The sequence below is a fragment of the Rhincodon typus genome, chromosome 17 (genome assembly GCF_021869965.1).
Source record: "Rhincodon typus isolate 14 chromosome 17, sRhiTyp1.1, whole genome shotgun sequence".
NCBI classification, from domain to species: Eukaryota; Metazoa; Chordata; class Chondrichthyes; order Orectolobiformes; family Rhincodontidae; genus Rhincodon; species Rhincodon typus.
This window is the reverse complement of record NC_063348.1, coordinates 2,786,304-2,807,301: the sequence shown is the minus strand read 5'-3', so window position 1 is coordinate 2,807,301 and position 20,998 is coordinate 2,786,304. Positions and strand designations below refer to the sequence as shown.

At 41.9% G+C, this 20,998-nt stretch overlaps 1 protein-coding gene across 1 annotated transcript in view; it reads left to right on the top strand.

The window, feature by feature from the left end:
- Nucleotides 1-20,998, top strand: part of LOC109935051 (mucin-6-like) — a 95,581-nt gene that overhangs the window by 56,556 nt on the left and 18,027 nt on the right. Inside the window, exons 10-12 of the mRNA XM_048607278.1 lie at nucleotides 7,074-7,313; nucleotides 16,054-16,210; nucleotides 20,290-20,430. Coding sequence (XP_048463235.1) covers nucleotides 7,074-7,313; nucleotides 16,054-16,210; nucleotides 20,290-20,430 — 538 coding nt within the window. The remainder of the gene's footprint in view (nucleotides 1-7,073; nucleotides 7,314-16,053; nucleotides 16,211-20,289; nucleotides 20,431-20,998) is intronic.

The window sequence follows — 20,998 nt, the reverse complement described above, 5'->3', positions numbered from 1 at the left end:
TCATAACAGCCACCACATTGAAAGTAACAATTCATTTTGCCATTTATCCCTAAGTTTGCTGTGCAAAGTTCCTCTTGAAAATTATTATTGAATTTTTTCCTACTGTTGAGAGAGGGTGAGACAAATTGGCCCAGTGGAAAGAAGTTCATGTGAAGTACAAACGCTGTTACAGCCAATTGATCTATTTCTGTGCTGTAATTATTACATTAGACTGTAAGCTTCAAGGTGATAGATACCTGACCATAACAACTCACGTTAAGAAAAACCCTCCTTATTTTGTCTTTCGTTCTTCAGCCAAATACGTTAAGGCTGTGTCCCCTGGTAATCAATCCTTCTGCCACAAAAAACAGTTTCTCCTCATTCATTCGTATCAAAGCTTTCTTGGTTTTGAACACTTCTATTAAATCAGCCCTTAACCTCAGTGGTCTAAAGAAACAAATTGAGGATATCTACTATCTCCATCTAACAGAAATCCCACATCACTAGTGCTATTCCAAGTAATCAATTCTACACCCTCTAATCAATATTTTTAAAAGGTTTACTATCACTTCTTGGTTTTTGCACTCAATGTATCTATTTTTAAAGCCTAGGATTTCATATAGATTTTTAAAAGTTTTGTCAACTTGTCTTCTGTACCCTCAAAGATTTGCGTACCCATACATAATCAGGTCTCTTTGTACCCAACTCCTTCCTCTTTAAAATGTAACCATTTAGTTCATATTGTCTTTTTTCATACTTATACTAAAATTCATCTCTTCACATTAAATTCCATCTCTATGTTTGTGTTCTCCTGATGTCTGTTACAATCCTTGCTATTTTCTGCATTTGAGTTTTGTTTCATACATAAATATTGAAATTATGCCTGTTATGCCAAGTCCAGGTCATTAGAAAATCAAACAAAATCGACAAGGTGGCTCCTGTGTTAGAGAACACCATATATATTTTCCACCAGTCTGAAAACAATTACTAACCACTATTCTATGCTTATAGCCTTACAACCTGTATTGTGTCTGTGCAAGCACTTCTCTTTTAATCCCAAAAGTTTCAAATATGCTGACTTGTCTACTATTATGACACCTATGCAATGCCTTTTGAAAAGTCCATCTACACAATTAAAACATCACCAATCGTGCCCTCTATTATGTCAAAAATCTCTAACTAGTAAGCCAAATACAATTTAACAAACAAGGAATATTATAGGTAAGGCAGATGAGCTTAGAGCCTGGTTCAGTACATGGGATTATGATATTGTGGTCATTACGGACACTTGGTTGAGGGAGGAACAGGATGGGCTGCTGAACGTTCCAGGGTTTCATTGTTTTAGTTGAGACAGAGAAGAAGGTAAAAGAGGTGGAGAAATTGCATTTCTGGTCAGGGGGCATGCACTCAGAGAGGACATACTGGAAGGCTGATGCATTGAGGCAGTATGAGTAGAAGGCTCAAAAATAAGATGGGTGCATTCACTCTGATAGGATTATACCATAGGCCCCACAACAGCCACCAGAATATTGAGGAACAAATATGTAGGCAGGTAATGGAAAGATGCAATGAAAACAGAATTGTCATAGTGAGTGACTGTAATTTCCCCAATATTGGTTAGGAATCCCTTAGGGTAAGAGGCTTAGATGGGGCAGAGATAGTAAGAACTGCCAATGCTGGAGTCTGTGATAACACAGTGTGGAGCTGGAGGAACACAGCAGGCCAGGCAGCATCAGAGGAGCAGGAAAGCGGACGTTTCAGGTTGGGACCCTTCTTCAGAAAATTAGCGGCACGGTGGCTCGGTGGTTAGCACTGCTGCCTCACAGCGCCGGAGGACCTGGGTTCGATTCTACCCTCGGGCGACTGTCTGTGTGGAGTTTGCACATTCTCCCCGTGTCTGCGTGGGTTTCCTCCGGGTGTTCTGGTTTCCTCCCACAGTCCAAAAATGTGCAGGCTAGATGGATTGGCCATACTAAATTGCCCATAGTGTTCCAGGATATATAGCTTAGGTGGATTATAGGGGGATGGGTCTGGGTGGGATGCTCCAAGGGTCGGTGTGGACTTGTTGGGACGAAGGGCCTGTTTCCACACTGTAGGGATTCTCTGATTTAAGTGAAATTAGATGGGGCAGAATTTGTTAAGTACATCCAAGAGGGTTTCTTGAAACAGTGTGTGGATAGTACAACTAGAAGAGGGGCCATGCTGGACCTTGTACTGGCTAGTGAGCCTGGCCAGGCGACTGACCTTTCAATGGGAGAACATTCTGGAAACAGTGATCTCAACTCCTAACATTTTAAGATAGCTATGAATAAGGAAAAGCCAGGACCTTGTGGCAAGGTACTACATTGGGGGAGGACAAATTACGTCAGTATTAGGCAGGAGCTAGGGAGTGTTAATTGGCAGGAGCTGTTATCAGGATAGTCCAAATTTGACATAAGGGAATTATTTAAAGACCCGCTGATGAGAGTTCAGGACCGTCACGTTCCAGTAAAGAGGAAGGACAAGGGTGGCAAAGTAAGGGACCCTTGGACAGCGAGGAAGGTTGTGAATTTAGTCAGAGGCAAAAAGAAGCATATGTAAGGTTTTGGAAGCTAAAATTGAACAAGGACCATGAGGAATATAAAGAAAGCAGGAAAAAACTTAAGCAGGGAATTAGGAGAGCAAGGAGTGGCCATGAAATGATGTTAGCAAGGAGGATTAAAGAGAATCCCAAGGCATTTTATACATACATTAAAACAAGAGGATAACTAGAGAGAGGGTAGGACCACTCAAGGATAAAGGAGGGAATTTGTGCTTGGAGGCAGAAAATGTGGGTGAGATCCTAAATGAGTACTTTGCGACAGTATTCACCCAAGAGAAGGATATGAAGGCTACTGCGGTTTGTGTGGAGCATGCTAATATGCTAGGGCATTTTGAGATCAAGAAAGAAGTGGTGTTGGGTCTCTTGAAGAGCATTAAGGTGGTTACGTCCCCAGGGCCCAATGGTATCTACCCCAGGTTCTGAGAGAGCCAAGAGAGGAGATTGCTGGGGTTTCAACCAAGATCTTTGTATGCTGATTAGCCATTGAAGAGGTCCCAGAGGACTGGTGAGCAGCTATTTTTGTTCCTGTGTTCAAGAAGGGCAATAGGGATAATCCAGGAAACTATACACCAGTGAGTCTCACATCGGTGGTCGGGAAGCTACTGGAGAGAATTCTGAGGGATAAGATTTACACGCATTTGGAAAAGCCTGGCCTAATTAGGGACAGTCAGCATGGCTTTATGCAGAGCAGGTTATGTCTTACTAACTTGATTGAATTTTTCAAGGAGGTGACAAATGTGATTGAGGGTAGAGCAGTGGATGTTGTCTAAATGATTTTAATAAGGCTTTCGACAATGTCCCTCATGGTAGGCTCATCCAGAAGATTAAAATGCATGAGATCCACAATGAGTTGGCTTCATGGATTCAGAATTTGCTTGTCCATAGAAGCCAGAGGGCAGTGTTGGGAGGTTGTTTCTCAGGCTGGAGGTCTGTGACTAGTGGTGTTCTTCAGGGATCCATATTGGGAGTTCTGCTATTTGTGATATATATAAATAACATGGATGAAAATGTAGATGGATAGGTTAGTAACTTTGCAGACGATGCAAAAATCGGTGGAGTTGTGGATAATGTAGAAAGTTGTTAATGGATCCAGCGGGATATAGATCAGTTGCAGATATAGGCGGAGAAATGACAAATGGAATTTAATTCGTATTGGTTTGAGGTGCTGCACTTTGGGAGATCAAATGTTAAGGAAAAGTATACAGTTAATGGCAGAACGCTGAACAGCATTGATACACAGAGGGATCTTGAGGTTCAAGTCCATAGTTCCCTGAAAGTGGCCACGCATGTAGATAGGGTGGTAAAGAAGGCATATGGTATGTTTACCTTTATTGGTCGGGGAGTTGAATACAAGAGTCAGGATGTCATGTTGCAGCTTTATAAAACTGTGTTTGGGCCACTCTTGCATTCAATTCTGGTCGCCACATTACAGGAAGAATGTAGAACCTTTGGAGAGGATGCAGAAGAGGTTTACCAGGATGCTGCTTGGATTAGAGGGTATGAGCTATAAGGAAAGGCTAGAAAAAGTCGGGGATAGTAGGAACTGCCGATGCTGGAGAATCTGAGATAACAAAGTGTGGAGCTGGATGAACACAGCAGGCCAAGCAGCATCAGAGGAGCAGGAAAGCTGACGTTTCAGGTCTGGATCCTTCTTCAGAAATGGGGGAGGGGAAGGGGATTCTGAAATAAATAGAGAGCGAGGGGGAGGATGGAAGATGGATAAAGGAGCAGATAGGTGGAGAGGAGACGGACAGGTCAAGGAGGCGGGGTTGGAGCCAGTAAAGGTGAGTGTAGGTAGGGAGTTAGGATGGGGGTTGGTCAGTCAAGGGAAGACGGACAGGTCAAGGAGGCGGGGATGAGGCTGGTAGGTAGGAGGTGGGAGTGGGAGTTGAGGTGAGAGGAGCAGATAGGTGGGAGAAAAGATGGACAGGTCAAGGAGGCGGGGACGAGCCGAGCTGGTTTTGGGATGAGGTCGGGGGTGGGGAGATTTTGAAGCTTGTGAAGTCCATATTAAGACCATTGGGCTGCAGGGTTCCCAAGCGAAATATGAGGTGCTGTTCCTGCAACCTTCGGGTGGCATCATTGTGGCACTGGAGGAGGCCCAGGATGGACACAACTCAGGTTGTTTTATCTGGAGTGGCAGAGGCTGAGGAGAGACTTGATAGAAGTCTATAAAATTACGAAATGTATAGATAGGGTTGACAGTCAGAATCTTTTTCCCAGAGTTGAAATGTCTAAAATTAGGGGGCGTGCATTTAAGGTGAGAGGGGGAAAGTAGAAAGGAGATGTGAGGGGCAAGTGTTTTACGCAGAGAGTGGAAACAGTCTGGAACACAGTGCCAGGGGTGATGGTGGAAGCAGATATGATAGGGGGCATTTAAGAGACTTTTAGATAAGCACATGAATATGCAATGATGGAGGGATATGGAACAAGGGCAGGCTGAAAGGAATAGTTTACTTTGGCGTCATGTTCGGCATAGCATCGTGGGCTGAAGGTCCTATTCCTGTGCTGTATTATTCTATGTTCTAAACCAGTAGTTTTCCAAATGAAGTTAATGTTGACCTTATTATTGCCTCTAAACGTTTCCCTACCATTCAGGTTTAAGGTGACTGGTCTATAATTTGTCATGTTTCCAGTGTATTAAAGAGATGTTTCATTGTTATATCCTGTAGTCCTCTGAGACCAACTTGAAGATTGTCACCAGAACATCTGTATTCAATAACCTGGGGGCATATTCTATTCAGACTGGGTGATGTTTCTACTTTGAGCGCAACTAACCTCATAACTATTTCCTCTTCATTTATATTTATCTGACTCAATTATTCAACTACCTCCTTCTGTACCATGTTAACACCCTGGATCTTAGGATCAGTGACAAATCAGAGGCATACACTGTTGACTACATATGTAAGTATACTTTTCCTTTTCTTGTTGGCTGTTGTTGGAATTTGCTGTCCTGACTGTTGCATGGATACATTGATGCTCCCTTCTGACAACATTAGCTAAAGAAATGCCCCTCATGGTTTTTAGCTTAATAATAGTCTCAGAATTAATGATGTACCATTAACCTTTCATCACTTGATTTTTCTAAATAATTCTTAGTTTTTTATTTGATTTATTTTCAATTGAAGCTCCCCACCACTGCACCCCATTGTTAGGACTGAGAAGCTAGGGTGGTGGAGGGGCATGAGTGTTTTCATATTCCTGAACGTCTTGGCTTCAAATTATGCTTTTCCCGTGTCCTCAGAAGATGTTTAGCTTTGTCAGGAATTCACCACGGCACTAGGCTCCTCCAGTCTGTTAACCAATGGATTCACACTGCAGTTGGGTGTGTAAGTTCCCATAACAGTCAATAAGAAGGGTAAGAATGAAGTTTTACGCACATTTAATGGTATATGCTTCGACGTTCTCACTAACCGCAAGATCCAAGCCATTGTCACAACACAGGAGGAGTTATTTGGAAAGTGGATAGCACAAACATGGGTGAAGAGGTAAGCTACCCTAAAACCTCACCCAGACTGAAGAGAATATATTCTAAATTACTGAGAAAAGTACTAATGATAATATTAGGAACAACTTTACTAACATAAAAAATGGGTCAATGACTCACAATCTTCTCAAGTTTTTGCACTGACAGATTCCAGTTAGGCAAACTGCAACTTTTGGATTTTGGAATTTGCATGCTGTAGCAACACTTATTAGCAACTAATTTCCCAGTGCTGCCTGCAATTGAAAGCATAATGTAGCAGGCCAGAATTTGTGATAGAGTTTAACATGAAACCACAATATTAGTCATCCTTACTCTACGTGTAACTTGTTATTTTTAATCAATCTGTTCAAACTTTCCATGATGCATCTCTGGATCAGGTGGGTCTTGAATCTAGACCTTCCAACCTAAAGGTAGGTCACTAACACACCACCATAAGATTCCCATTATCTAACTTCTACAATATATGATCTTACCCAAATTAAACTGCTGTAATACCTGCTCATAGGCTACTTGTAACTTTCATAATTCACCCAATCCTATGCAATTTGTAAAAACTGCAATATCTGACCTTATTCAGTGTCTTACTTCTGACATACCACATCTCACCCACATGTAATTCCTATAGCATTCAAATTAACGTGTAATCAATGTGTAATCTGTGCAACAACTGATTTTATCCTGCATATATTCTGTGTAACATGCATTCTATGGGAGCGATGGATCAATTATGTGCAGGTGCTGTAATGATGGATCACTAATACATTTTTTTTTGGGGGAATGCAAACTATCAATGCACGTTATTGTGTACTAATGGACTGCATTGTCTATGCTACTACATTTCTATGGCTGCCTTGTTGCTTTGTGGAAGCATTATGTGAATGTCTGGTTTCTCTCCATGTAAAGAGAAAGAAGTAGAGGTTATGTAGCATAGCAAGACAAATAGTTCTAAAAAGAAAACACAAGGAATACAGTGTTGAGAAATATGCACAATCAGCAAATATTAATTCACTTGCATCTCAACAGCTTTCACTCTGTGGACTATGTGGAAATTTCAATGGTGATATAGGAGATGATTTTATAACTCGCAGCCAATACTTGGCCTCCAATGCATTAGAATTTGCAAATACTTGGAAGGAAGAGCCTTTATGTCAAGATGTGACTGAAATTTTGCGTCCGTGTGAGCTAAATCCATATCGTTTGGCCTGGGCAGAGAAACAATGTCATATAATTCACAGCAATGTCTTTGAACCATGTCACAATCTGGTGAGTATTTTTCATATGATTGCAGAATGGTTCAGTGTTTCTAGTTGGTGAGTGGTTAGAGAGATTACCAAATGAGGCATGCCTGTCAGTGCTTTTAAGCAAATGACTATTATATTTACTAACCCAAATAGAAAAGAAATGTCATCTCTGTATCAAAATTAAACAAGCATATTGAGGGCCCTCTGAGCAAATCAGGGAATTAGAGAGATTGCTCTAGACCCATTCATTTTCAATTATACCTTTTCCCCATTTTAGGTCTAGGCCAGACCAGAACTGCACAGTTGAAATTATGGCAACTTTCAGTCATGTTGTATGTGAGGGTCCTGTAGAGCCCGCACCCATTTGTTTTTGATTTTCAGAGGCCAGGCAGATTCTGGTTTACAAGTTTCTAAAATATAGTATGTGCACACCTGCGAGGTTGTGGTATAATTCTGGGTAGTCTTGGAGGCAATGTTTTAGGCGAAAATAAGTTCCATTACAAACATTTAAATCTCTTTCAAATGTTTATTAGGTTTGTATTTGTGTCATTGCATCTGTATGTTATCTATGAACATACTGGTCACATGGGAACTGCATTTTAAAGTACACGAGATGAGTCAGACCAGGGTGTATCATTTGCAAGTTTTACTGTTTTCCTTCAGAAGATGAAAAGGTTAGGAATCCTGAGAGAAGTTTCCATAAAAATAGTGGGAGAATAAAAGTGTGAGCCCCAGAGAGAGCAGTACGAGAAACGTGAGAGGATAAAAGAGCAAGACCACTTAGAGAATAAAAATGACCTGGAGAGCAAGCAGTCAAAGAATAGTGATCGGATAAAGTTGAGCTTCAGGGGGAGCAACGCAAGAATCTTGAGAGAATAAAAGGGAATCTGAAAGGAAAGCAGTGGAGTGAAAGAATAAAAGGGAGCTTGAGACAGAGCAATGCAAAATAATGAAATAATGAAAGGAAACTTGAGAGACCAGTGCAAAAATAGTGAGAGGATCGAATTGAACTTATAAGAGTATATTGCAAGAATCATGAGGGGAAGCAATGAAAGAATAATGAGAGGATAAAAGTAAGCCTGTGAGACAGCAGTGAAAGAATATTGCAAGGACAAAAGGGAGCTAGAGAGAGTAATGCATAAACATTAAGAGGATAGATTTTTTTTTCTTTATTCATTGACGGGATGAGGGTGTCGCTTGTTGTGCAGTATTTATTGCCCATCCCTAATTGCCCAGAGGGCAGTTAAGAGTCAACCACATTGCTGTGGGTCTAGAATCACATGTTGGCCAAACCAGGTAAGGATGGCAGTTTTCTTCCCTAAAGGACATTAGTGAGCCAGATGGGTTTTACCAACAATCAACAATGGATTCACGGTCATCATTAGATTCTTAATTCCAGATATTTATTGAATTCAAATTCCACCATCTGCCATATCAGGATTTGAACCCGAGCCTCCAGAATGTTATCTGGGTCTCTGGATTAACAGTCCAGTGATAATACCACTAGGTCAAATCAAAATGTGGCTTAACAAGGAAAAAAATTTATTGATTGGTTGATATTTTTCTCTTTCTTCTCTCTAAACAATGTTTTTTGTTCAAATTAGGAGTTAATTGAATTAATATCACAGAACAGGTCAAGAGGTATTCATGAATGAGATTGTAGACTTGCTCACTGAGCCAGTGTGTTTGGTTGCAGACATTTAGTCACCCTACTAGGTAACATCGTCAGTGCGCCTCCGGTGAAGCATTGGTGTTCTGTCCCTATTGTTATTTATATGCCTCAGCTTGCTGGGGTTGGCATCACTTCCAGTTCTGTTTTTCAGTGGTTTGTATATCGGGTCCAGTTCAGTGTGTTTGTTGATGGAGTTCCAGTTGGAATGCCAGGCCTCCAGGTATTCCCTGGCGTGTCTCTGACAGACCAAAACCAGAAATGACAGTACTCACCATAACGGGCTGGACAGTATAAATTCCAAGCTGAGTAGAATAACATCGCTTCATTGGAGGCTCCACTGATGATGTCACCTAGCATGGTGACGAAATGTCTGAACAAAAATCAGCTCGGTGAGCAAGTCAACAAACTCAGGGTCTTATACGAATAAAGATGTATTTTACTGCATGACAGCAATCATGGGCATGAATGGGATATATGGGACAGGGATACCGTAGTTATTATGGAAACATGGCTGAAGGAAGGACATAACTGGCATCTTAATGTTCAGGAATATGGATGCTGTAGGAAGGATAGAAAAGGAGGCAAGAGAGGAGGATGAGTGTTTTTGATTCGGGACAACATTACGATGATACTTAGAGATGGTTTCCTGGGGAATCATCCAATGAGGCTACAAGGGTGGAACTGAGAAATAAGAAAGGGATGATCACCTTGATGGGATTGTACTACAGGCCCCTCCAAGGCAAGTGATTGGGAGTGTTAATAGGGGAGCACTTTGGGAGTGATCATAATTCTATTAGTTTTAAAATAGTTATGGAAAAGACTAGGCTTGATCAAAAAGTTAAAAGTTCTAAATTGGAGCAAGGCAAATTTTGACAGTATTAGACAGGCAGTTTCAAAAGTTGATTGGTAGACGCTGTTCATAGGTAAAGGGATGGCTGGCAAATGGGATGCTTTCAAAAATGAGTTAATGAGACAGTATATTCCTGTTAGTATGAAGGGCAAGGCGGTTTGGTGTAAGGAATTCTGGATGACTAGAGATTTTGAGGCTCTGGTCAAGAAAAAGAAGGAGGCATATATCATGCATGGACAACTGGAATCAAGTGAATCTCTGGAGAAGTACAGGGGAAGTAGGAGTATACTTAAGAGGGAATTCAGGAGGGCGAAAAGGGGATGTGAAATAGTTTTGCCAAAATAAACTTACAGAGAATTCTAAGAGAACCTAAAAGTTCATTAAGGGGTAAAGAGTAAGTAGGGAGAGAAAAGGGCTTCTTAAAGATCAACGAGGCCATCTATGTGTAGAACCACAGGAGATGGGTAAGATGCTAAACAAAGTATTTACTATGGAGAAAGATATGAAAGCAAGGAAACTTGGGGAAATGAATAGCGATGTCTTGAAAAGAGTCTACATCACAGAAGAGGAGGTGCTGGAGGTCTTAAAACTCATAAAGGTAGATAAATTCCTGGGACCTGATCAGATGTATCCCAGAACACTGTGCAAGCTAGGACAGAGATTGCAGGGCCCCTTGCAGAGATATTGTCTCTTCGATTGTTGAAGACTGGAGGGTGGCTAATGTTGTGCTATTATTTAAGAAAGGCTGTAAGGAAAATTCAGGGAACTATAGAACCTGATGTCAGTAGTAGGTAAGTTGTTGGAGAGGTTTCTGACAGATGGGATTTACAGGCAAGGACTTTGGAACATCAAGGACAGATTTGGGATAGTTGGGCACGGCTTCGTACATGGTAAATCATGTCTCACAAACTTGATTTTGAAGAGATGACCAAAAAGATAGATGAAGGCAGAGCAGTAGACATTGTCATTTAGCAAGGCCTTTGATAAGGTTCCATATGGCTGTCTGATTAGTACAGTTAGATCTCATAGGATTCAGGAAGAGCTAGCCAATTGGATACAAAATTGTTGTGACAGTAGGAGACAGAGGATAGTGGTAGAGGTGGATGAACACAGCAGGCCAAGCAGCATCAGAGGAGCAGGAAGGCTGACGTTTCAGGCCTAGACCCTTCTTCAGAAATGGGGGAGGGGAAGGGGGTTCTGAAATAAATAGGGAGAGAGGGGGAGGCGGATAGAAGATGGATAGAGGAGAAGATAGGTGGAGAGGAGACAGACAGGTCAAAGAGGCGGGGATGGAGCCAGTAAAGGTGAGTGTAGGTGGGGAGGTAGGGAGGAGATAGGTCAGTCCAGGGAGGACGGACAGGTCAAGGGGGCGGGATGAGGTTAGTAGGTTCTTCTCCCTGGTTACAGACCTATATTCTTTTTCTTAAATCCACAGAAAGAAATGATATTCCACAGCTGACAAGGAGAAGGCAGTGTTATGAGCTAACAGCATTCTGTTATTTGTTCAGAGATAGTAGGAACTGCAGATGCTGGAGAATCCGAGACAACAAGGTGCAGAGCTGGATGAACACAGCAGGCCAAGCAGCATCATAGGAGCAGGAAGGCTGACGTTTCGGGCCTAGACCCTTCATCAGAAATGGGGGAGGGGAATGGGGTTCTGAAGTAAGTAGGGAGAGAGGGGGAGGTGGATAGAAGATGGATAGAGGAGAAGATAGGTGGAGAGGAAACAGACAGGTCGAAGAGGCGGGGATGGAGCCAGTAAAGGTGAGTGTAGGTGGGGAGTTAGGAAGGGGATAGGTCAGTCCAGGGAGGACGGACAGGTCAAGGGGCGGGATGAGGTTAGTAGGTAGGAGATGGGGGTGTGGCTTGAGGTGGGAGGAGGGGATAGGTGGGAGGAAGAACAGGTTAGGGAGGCAGGGACGAGCTGGGCTGGTTTTGGGATGTGGTAGGGGGAGGGGAGATTTTGAAGCTTGTGAAGTCTACATTGATACCATTGGGCTGCAGGGTTCCCAAGCGGAATGTGAGTTGCTGTTCCTGCAACCTTCAGGTGGCATCGTTGTGGCACTGCAGGAGGCCCAGGATGGACATGTCATCTGAGGAATGGGAGGGGGAGTTGAAATGGTTCACGACTGGGAGGTGTAACCTCATTTCTGATGAAGGGTCTAGGCCCGAAACGTCAGCTTTCCTGCTCCTATGATGCTGCTTGGCCTGCTGTGTTCATCCAGCTCTGCACCTTGTTGTCTCGGATTCTCCAGCATCTGCAGTTCCTACTATCTCTGAACAAATAACAGAATGCTGTTAGCTCATAACACTGCCTTCTCCTTGTCAGCTGTGGAATATCATTTCTTTCTGTGGATTTAAGAAAAAGAATATAGGTCTGTAACCAGGGCTCTCGTGTGCCTCACATGCTATAACCATCAAGCCAGGGATTAACCTTTGTTCAATGAAGAGTGCAGGAGGACGTGCCAGGAGCAGTAACAGGCATACCTAAAAATAAGCTGTCATTCTGGCAAAGCTACAAAGAAGCTACTTGCATAACAGACAGCATAAACAGCAAGGGTAGACTGAACTAAGCAATCTCACATCGTCAATGGTGGTGTACAATAACATAATGCAAGGGAGGACAAAGCTCTACAAATATCTCCATCCTCAATGATGAGGGAGCCTAAGACATCAGTGCTGACGTGGAGACCAAAACATTTGCAACAATCTTCAACCAGAAGTGCAGAGTGGATAATTTACCTTTGCCTCCTCTGTTGGTCCCCAGTATCACAAATGCCTGTCTTCAGCTGATTCACTCCACATGATATCAGAAACTGGAGACTTATAGGACCAATAGGAAATGAGTTCCAACAATATTCTGGCAATTGTACCGACAATTGGTGCTGCAGAATTTACCATGCCCCTAGCCAAGCTATTCCAGTACAGCTATAACACTGGCATCTAATCCTATCATGATCTCTCCTAGTCCATCGATAATTGTACACCCTGTTCAGAGGATCTAATCGATATGTCTGCAGATCTATCTACAAACAGTGACGTATCTACACCTAACTCACTTTTCCTCAGAGTGCCCAGGTGTACACATCTATCTTCTACAGACAATTGTGATCTAGTTCAGTGGCAAATTTCTTCCCTTCTAGCAATAAGCCCTCTACTGATTAACCCTGGAGTCGAAGATTATTACAACCGCTTTGTCTTTTTTTCCCCGCTGCCCACCCAGATTTAACACAGTTTTCAGCTTCCCTGCATTGAACAATTCTACTATAGAGCACATTGTAAAGTGTTTAAAAGCAAAATACTACAGATGTTGGAAATCTGAAATAAAAACAGCAAGTGCTGGAGAAACATTATTGGTCTGGCACTATCTGTGAATGGAGAAACAGAATTTTGAGACTGATGTGGCTTTTCTTCAGATGTGCCAGAGACTAGAAAATGATGTGTTTTGTGTGCAGCATCAACTCTCCTGTCATTACAATGGATTTGCAGGCCTTTCACTGCCCAGAACGTACAGTCAATTCCTGCTACACATTGGGGCATCCTATTCACCATGGGGGATTGCTTTGTTGAAAAATACCTGATGAGCCTCATCCAATCTCTGTTCTTGAGACAGTACAGTGCTGTAAAGTCCTCCCACATTGCAGGTATAGAAGTGTAATGGTTTGCCAAACAATGTAACCCCAATGTTGGTTCTGAGATGAGTACCTGTTTCACTGCCATTTGGCTAATTCTTGATTATCTGATCCTGCAATGCCTTCCCCTCTTTTATCAGTTCTTGCATGGGTTGGCTATTTTAGCAAAGTCCTTTACAAAGGTCCTTGAATAGTGAAACAGTCCCTTGACTTTTCTCACTTCTCGCACATTCATGGGTCTCAGCATTTTCTCTGTAGCCTTGTTCCAGCTGCAGGGAAGTTCCTATTTATCTTGTGATGCCACAAAGCCCAAATACTGAACTTCCCACTTCCCTAGCTTTTCTTGAGCTGGCTTTAAACCCATCCACTTCAAGCAATTCAAGAATTCGTAGCCAAGCTCCTATGTGTTCTTTAGCAATTTCCAAAGCATCCATGCATTGAATCACTATGTTGCCTTTACCCATATTCACATTGCTTAAGGTATCACTCATCACTCAGTGAAAAGTAGCTGGGCTATTATGAAGTTCTTGCAGCAGGCAGGTCCATATGTACCATCAGTGTATTATTGCAAAAGCCAACATTAAGACATTAGAAACCTCATCTAGCAAAATAGTCCAATAACCATAATAATGTCAAGAGTGAAAAAGTCATGTGTCAGAATAATAACAGGGCTAGCTACTACTGGACACCTCTTTAAAATTATATGATCAATAATTAGCCAATAGGCCACATCAGGTTTCCAGATGGTCCAGACTGGTTAGTTAGTCATGGATTGCATCAGCCTGACTATTATGCCCCATTCAAGATTCTGAATAACATTTGTTTTGCTAATCAGGTCTGGCAGCATCTGTGAAGGGAAAAACCAGAGTTAACGTTTCAGGTCCGGTGACCCTTCCTCAGTACAGTTCTGAGGAAGGGTCACTGGACCCAAAACATTAACTTCACAGATGCTGCCAGACCTGCTGAGCTTTTCCAGCAACTTTGTTTTTGTTCCTGATTTACAGCATCCACAGTTCTTTCAGTTTTTGTTTTGCTAATGTCTGACCCAACTGCAGTTCATGCACTGCTCATTCATGGCCTTTTCATGGTTTTTTTACATTTCTTTTCTAAATGTCCTTCCCTACTGCAATTAAAAAATCCCCTCCATGTATTCACAGCCACAATGGCACAGACATATTCCCAATGTGTGTCTCTCCAGTCCAGTATCCCATAGCATACTATCCCATGAGATTTCCACCAGCGGACAGGCCCATGTGAGGACCTTCTGGTGTTCTGGTCCAGATCTCTTCTTTAGCATCTTTTAAAATATTTTGTTGTCCTCCATGAATTCTGATACCCTGAAAACTGTATGCACATTGGCTATTTCCAATCCGCACAATCCAGTACTGATGCATACTTTCCCTGGATAACTGACATTATACATCCCCAATTTGCTTCCACCTCATCAAGAGTGTTTCTAACATCTGTCTCAAATTGCATGTGTAAGTTGTGCATCCATTGTCAATTGAAAATATCGAACCCATGTCCCTGGCGTTCTGAGGCAGCAGTGCTAACCACTGAGCCACTGTGCTGCTTTTTTAATAGTAGAAGGTGCAACACTGTGGAGTATCCATGGAAGTGTACTATTCTTAGGTAACAAGCAGATTTATTACATAATAGCAGTAATTACAACTACATTTGGTCACGCAAAATTACTGGAAACTAAGGAAGCTGTTATAGATATATTTGTTCTACCTAAACATTAGACTAGAACTCCTTGACTCCAGCCAGAGGCTGTGTGGGGGACATTAGTGGAATAGGTGGAGCCAATATAGCATGAACATTGATCATCTCAATCATTGTAGAACAGACACCTAGGATGTCATTTCTGATGTTGATAAGAGTGTGTTGGTAATGTGGGAGGAGTGAACACCTGATTGAAAGGATTCAAACCATGAATGTGTAGAGGATGAAGTCACAAGCTTTCGGAGCACGGCCCCTTGGTCAGTTGAAGTCACTTGACGATGGGGCTGCGCTCCGAAAGCCTCTAATTTCAAATAAATGTGTTGGACTATAACCTGGTGTCATGTGACTTCTGACTTTGTCCACCCCAGTCCAACACTGGCACCTCCACATCATGTGTGGAGGATGGGAATGGAATTGGGAAGTGACAACACATTTAAGGTCTTAGTTAAGGAAAAGGGGGTTTGGAGATTGGATAATAGTTTGCAAGGATAATGGGTCAAGGGTTTGTCTTCTGAGGACGGGGGTAACATCAGATTTAAAGGAAAGACAGCACCTTGAGTGAGAATTATAATTGTTGTAGTGAAGAAAACATTACAGTTAATTTTCGTAGCAATAAGAGAAGGTCATTTAGCCTCATTTTCTGAAGAAGGGTCTAGGCCCGAAATGTCAGCGTTCCTGCTCCTCCGATGCTGCTGGGCCTGCTATGTTCATCCAGCTCTACACCTTGTTATCTCAGATTCTCCAGCATCTGCAGTTCCTACTATCTCAGGTCATTTTACCTGTTGAGCTCACAAGTTCTGCCCTAACATACTAACATATTATATATCTGCTTTATGTAAAATGTCGTTTGATAATCATCATACAAATTCCTCTTTGCTGACAGGTTTATCGAGTTCCATATTATGAAAGCTGTGTACAAACTACATGTGGTTGCGACATTTTTGGAGACTGTGACTGTCTATGTGGTGCTGTTGCTGTCTATGCAAAAGCCTGCTTAGATGCTGGAGTCTGTATCAACTGGAGAAGCCTTGACTTCTGCGGTAAGTTATTGAATTCTAGAAGGTTTTGAAGGGAGTGTACTAACAGTGCATTTTTAAAAAATGAGTAATTTCTTAACAATTCTGAATCCTTGAAAGAAAATTTGCATAATATCCATTTTTGCACCATAATCCACCGAAGCTATGATAATTGATTTACACAGAAATTTCCATTATTCAGTTTCTTTTACAGTTAATTTTTTTATATCTTCAAATTTTTAGCTATAATCTCACAAGTGTGTTATTCATTCAGTATAGTTTATTTTGGGGGAAGCCAACACTGATGATGACTGTTGTATGTGGTTTTACAGATAAATTTCACTGAATTTATTGACACGTGCTGTGCTAGTGCTCATTTTTTTTGACCTTCATGTCAGTGAACAATCTTTAGCTCTATTATCAGTGAATTTCCTTATATTCTGTGGTTCAGTATCATTCATTACTCCCAAAACAATGAAATAATCTATGCTGTATGCAGCAAGACCTGAACAACATTCAAACTTCAGCTGACAAGTGCAAAGAACATTCAAACATACATAGCAAGCAATGATCATCTTCAACAAGAGAGAACCAAACCACAGTAAATTATAGCACCATCACTGAGTCTTCACCATCAACCTTACTGAATTAGCCAGATGAATACTGTGACTACAAGAACAATTACGGTCTGGATATCCTAGCAAGTTTCCACACATCTTGTCTACGACCTGCAAGGCAGAGGCAGCTGTGTAATGGAATATGCTTATTTTTCTGGATGAGTAAAGGCTCAGCACACTGAAGAAGTTCAATAATATCCAGGACAAAGCAGCCTACTTGACTGACTCACATCTACCAAGTTAGACATTTATTCTCTGTAGCACACTACACCATAGTAACTGGCACACCATCACAGTTGTATGTAGCATCTTGAAGATGCACTGCAGGAATTGCTTGCATGTTCTAAATCCCTGAACTCTACCACTTAAAAAATAAAAGGCACCAGACACATGAGGTAAGTTTAATGGAGGCAACTAGGGTTTCCTACCTGGCTGAAGAAATGATGAGAGACCCACCTCACTTCTTTTAGGGGAAGCTTGCCACAGTAGGCCTTACATTGCAAGCATCAGGTTCCCCAGATCAAAGACTCCAGGGCCAACATTCTACCTGCTGACTTTTGCCATCCGATCAGAGGCCAGCAGCTCTGTTGAGTGTTGGTGGCACCAATGTCTGCTGCCGGTATGATATCACCGGAGACCAGGGAACGTTGCTAGATCCCAGGCCACAGGAAAGTGGTAATAAGAGGGTTTCATGGTTTTGAGGGCACAAGGAAGAAGGAGATCCAGCATCTAGAGTAGGGGTTGGCTTTTCTTGTGCCACCACAAAACCATAAGAAGTAGGACCAGGAGAAGGCTATTCAGCCCCTTGAGCTTGCTCTGCCATTCAATAAGATCACGGGTGATCTGCATTTTTCACGTCCACTTTCTTTCCCTTTCCGCATAACCTTTGATTCCCCATAGTCAAAAATCTATCCATCTCAACTCTAAATATACACAAGGACTCTGCTGTCACAGATATACGCAGCTGTCTGTGGCAAGAAGTTCCAAATACTCACAACCCTCTGAGAGAAGAAATTTTTCCTTATTTCAGTCTTGATTTGTTGCCTGAGACTTTGCCCTCTGGTCCTAGACTCTCCCATGAGGGGAAACATCTTCTCAGCATTTACCTTGTCAAGCCATTTAAGAATCTTATATATTTCAATGAGAAACAAGCACCAAATACCTTTTAGGAGTGTCCTCCTCCAGGACCTGGCAAACAACCTTGTACATGTACACTTGTCTTGTTTCCTGCATGGTGAGGCCTCTGCCCACCATTTGGTAACTGTCAGTGGCTGCAGGATAAAGCCCCAGTAATTGCATTTAAGGGTCTGAATTTGTAGAGGGCAGGTAGACCGTCCACAGGCCTTCTGTCCACAGATATGATCAAGTTAGTGGCAAGAAGGTAGTAGGGTGACCACAAGCTGCGCTTTTGCCTGAATTAATGATCCTCTACCACAAAACCAACCTAAGGAATTGGGGGATTAAATTCTGCCCATTACCACATCATCACCTGTATGTGGTCTTCCAGATCACATGCCACTCTGACTTGGCATTTGATCAGCAGAAACCTTCTCAGTGACACTAAGTTTGTGTGTCTTCAGGGCTGCTCAACTCTTGACCTCTGTGAAACTTTGATCCAAACACAGACAAAAGAACTGAACTCCTAATGTGACCTGACAGTGACTGGCCTTGACTTCAAGGAATTGTTTGACCAAGTATGCGATCAAGGAGCCCCAGCATAACTGAAGTCAAAGAAAACTAGGGGGAGAATGCACCTTTGATTGGAGTCATACCTAGCAATAACGGAAATGGTTGACTTCTTGGAAGTTAATCATCTCAATCCCAAGACATCGCAATGGGAGATACTCAGGATGGTGGCATAAACTCAACTGTCTTCAGCTTTTCCATCACTCACTGATGATTGCATAATGTTTAGTACCTTTCATGATTCCTCAGATACTGAAACAGTCTGTATCTAAAATGCATCAAGATCTGAATAATATCCAGGCTTGGGCTAATAAGTAGCAAGTAACATTCATGCCACACGTGTGCGGATAATGACCATTTCCAAGAAAAGAGAATTGAACGATCTACCCTGTGAACATGATACAAGTTACCATTGACCAGAAACTGACCTGGATCAGCCATATAAATATTGTGGTGACCAGAGCAGACAAGAGGTTAAGAATCCTGTGGTGAGTAACTCACTTCCTGACTCCTCAAATCCTGACCACCATCTACAATTGACAGTTCAGGAGTGGAATGGAATAGCCACTACTCAACTGGATGATTGCAGCTCCGACGGCACTCTTAGTAGGCTCAACACCATCCATGACAATATGAGCTTATTGATTGACACTTCACCCTCCTCCTTTAACATTCATTTCTTCCACCATAAATACACAGTAACAGCAATATGTACTATCTACAAGATCCACAGCAGCAATTCACCAAGACTCCTTCGACAGCAACTTCCAAAATTGCACATTCTACCACCTTGAATGACAAACGCAGCAGATGCTTGGTATCACTGTTGCCTGAAGGTTATCCTCTAAACCAGATATCATCCAGATTTGGAAACATCTTCCTGTTCCTCCCATATAACACTTTGCATGTATGAACAAAACATGGACTGTGATAGTTCAAGGAGGTAGCTCACCACCATTTTCTCATTCGCAATTTTTAATGGGCAATAAATTCCAGTGCAGCCCACATTTTATGAATGGGTTAAGACAACTTTACACACAGAGCTTGAAAGTGAATAAAGCTCCCATTATAAATTGGAGCCTCTTCAGTAGAGTCCCAAAAGTAATTATAATGGAACACAATGGAATTTTAAGCCCAATAATATTTTGGAATAAAGGAGACCAACCAAGAAATGGTGGGTAGGCTGGACTGAAACAATGGCAAACATTTTCTGGTAACCCCATACTGGAATCTACTGGTACAGGTTCCTTTATGTTCTGTTGTTGGGATACCATTAAGTGCACTGTGTGTAAGACGCAATAACTAGTCATGCCATTTTTTTACTGGGGATATTAGTTGTTATGGCACATGATACATGCACACAGTCAAATTCCACCACAAGCACAGCTACTTTAATGGCTGTGAAATCAGAACTGCACTCGCATTTCATGAAACAGCATTCTTTCAACATGTACTATGGATATGCTATCACCTGAATTGGATTGAAAGCATGCACAAAACAGCTTACAGATGCACTGCTTCAGTCTTCATCTAAGATCTGATTGCCTGCTTCCCTCAGAATTTCCCACCAATTAAATTCACCTTCCCATATTTGTGACCAACTACTAAACTTTTACCACATCCATACTGAAATACAACTGACATGCAAACACACTCTGGTGCACTTTGCACACAAATATATTTGTGTGTATATAACACAATGAATAAACACTGCCAGAGACAGTTACTACCCGAAATAGTGATGCTAATATTTTATGTGACGTAAGAGCTCTATATTTGATCTGCTGTTGTTTCTTTCAGCTGTGTACTGTGACTACTACAACACCCATCCTCCAAGAAATAATCAGTCAGAGTTTACTGAGAATGGCGATTATCCAAGTCATTATCAACCTTGTTCATGTCCTGATAACTTGTGGGCCTTTCCAATGAATAATATGGAAGGTGAGTGGGGATGATTAGCTGGAGGCCCAACTGGGGTAATTTATATTCTGTTGATTAAATCTGAAATGAAGTGGTCTTGTGGTACAGTGGTAATGTCCCAATTCTGGGCCAGAAGGTCCAAGATCAAGCCCCACCTGCTCCAGATGTATCATAATATGTCTGTACAGTTTGATTAAAAATTTCTGAAATGAAATGCAAATTTTACTAATCATGATCAAGATATGACCTGGTGTGATATAATAACACAACTTGATCATTAAAGGCCTCTAGCAAAGGATTCTATGGTCCTTATTTGGCTGAAATGGCCCTATAAGCTGCTCAATTTCAAGACTAACAAGGATGGGCAATAACTACTGGTGTTGCAAATAATGCTTTGTTCCAAGAATGAATGATTAAAAAAATGAATTAAGTCAACAATATTAGGAACTGCAGATGCTGGAGAATCTGAGAAAACAAGTTGTAGAGCTGGATGAACACAGCAGGCCAAGCAGCATCAGAGGAGCAGGAAGGCTGACGTTTCGGGCCTAGACCCTTCTTCAGAAATTCTTCATTTCTGAAGAAGGGTCTA